Below are 1,035 nucleotides of genomic sequence, written 5' to 3'. Positions count from 1 at the left end.
GTTTTCATTCCAATCTGATTACTTACTTTCAGACAAACACAAACAACAACAACAACAAAGTCATCATTCTTATAAACAAGGACAAACAGAGATATCTGCAATTTATTTTCTCAATACATTCAACAATATAATCGAAAACTACACTGAGTGGTGAAAAAATTACTTTAAAAAAATTAATTTCAACAAATCAAAAAAAAATATAATCTATAAAACAAAGTAAACATAGGAAACCAAAAATTGTAATTTATTTTTATAAATTTATTAAATAAATTAAAAAAAAATTTTCTGAAGCGATTTAAAAAAATTGAGATAATGCTAAAATTACCAGTTCAATATAGCAAGCGAACACTTACCACGAATACTCAAGAATGAATATATAGCTCAATGTAAATGGTATACTGTAATTTAAAATGCAAGTATGATGTAAAACTAATGTGATGACACTATTAAATAAATTCAATAAAATCTCAAATTATGAATATTTTATTTTTTACGAACATATAATAATTAATTATTTTCATACATTTGAACAAAATGCAATAAAATATGATTGTTAGAGTCAGACTAGCGACAGTAATCTGACGTTCAGGTATGAATAGACCAGACGTTCGTTCGTCCGGCCAATAAGTGAGTGGACTGTATAATAAAGAGTGGATTAGGTGTATCTTCCACGGCGTGGGCAGCGATCGGGGTCCAAAACTCTCGTCGATGGCGATCTCCTTCGCGGACGTCTTCCGGTTCCCTAACTCCGCTAACTCTGTACGTTGCGACTGCACGCTCGAAGTGTACGAATACCCGAGCTACTACCGTTGTTCCTAACGGTAAGTCGAATGCCCTTCAATAAGGTACCCACGAGTCTCTCGCTCGATCGTCCTTCCTTGCACTTCGACTCGGTTCGTCTACACTTCCCAATTTGACTCTTCGGAATACGGCAATACTGCAACCAGTACTGCAAACCACGTATTCTAAGCCGACTTCTCGCAACCAACGCGTCCTCTTGTACAACTATCGTACCACTGACGCATACACACACAG

General features: G+C 35.4%; 1 protein-coding gene across 1 annotated transcript; it reads right to left on the bottom strand.

The window, feature by feature from the left end:
* Positions 1 to 585: 585 nt before the first annotated feature.
* Positions 586 to 937, bottom strand: Tsp_15214 (conserved hypothetical protein; the record flags this gene model as incomplete). The annotated part of the gene is given in 2 exon segments (XM_003366143.1): positions 586 to 835; positions 854 to 937. Coding segments are annotated over 2 exon segments (334 nt in total), but the record flags the coding sequence as incomplete, so codon positions are not given.
* Between the last annotated feature and the right edge of the window lie 98 nt (positions 938 to 1,035).

This window comes from Trichinella spiralis (genome assembly GCF_000181795.1).
Source record: "Trichinella spiralis strain ISS 195 chromosome Unknown Scfld6489, whole genome shotgun sequence".
Lineage (NCBI taxonomy): Eukaryota > Metazoa > Nematoda > Enoplea > Trichinellida > Trichinellidae > Trichinella > Trichinella spiralis.
Note: the sequence above shows the minus strand (reverse complement) of the source record. Positions and strands in the feature narration are given on the sequence as shown.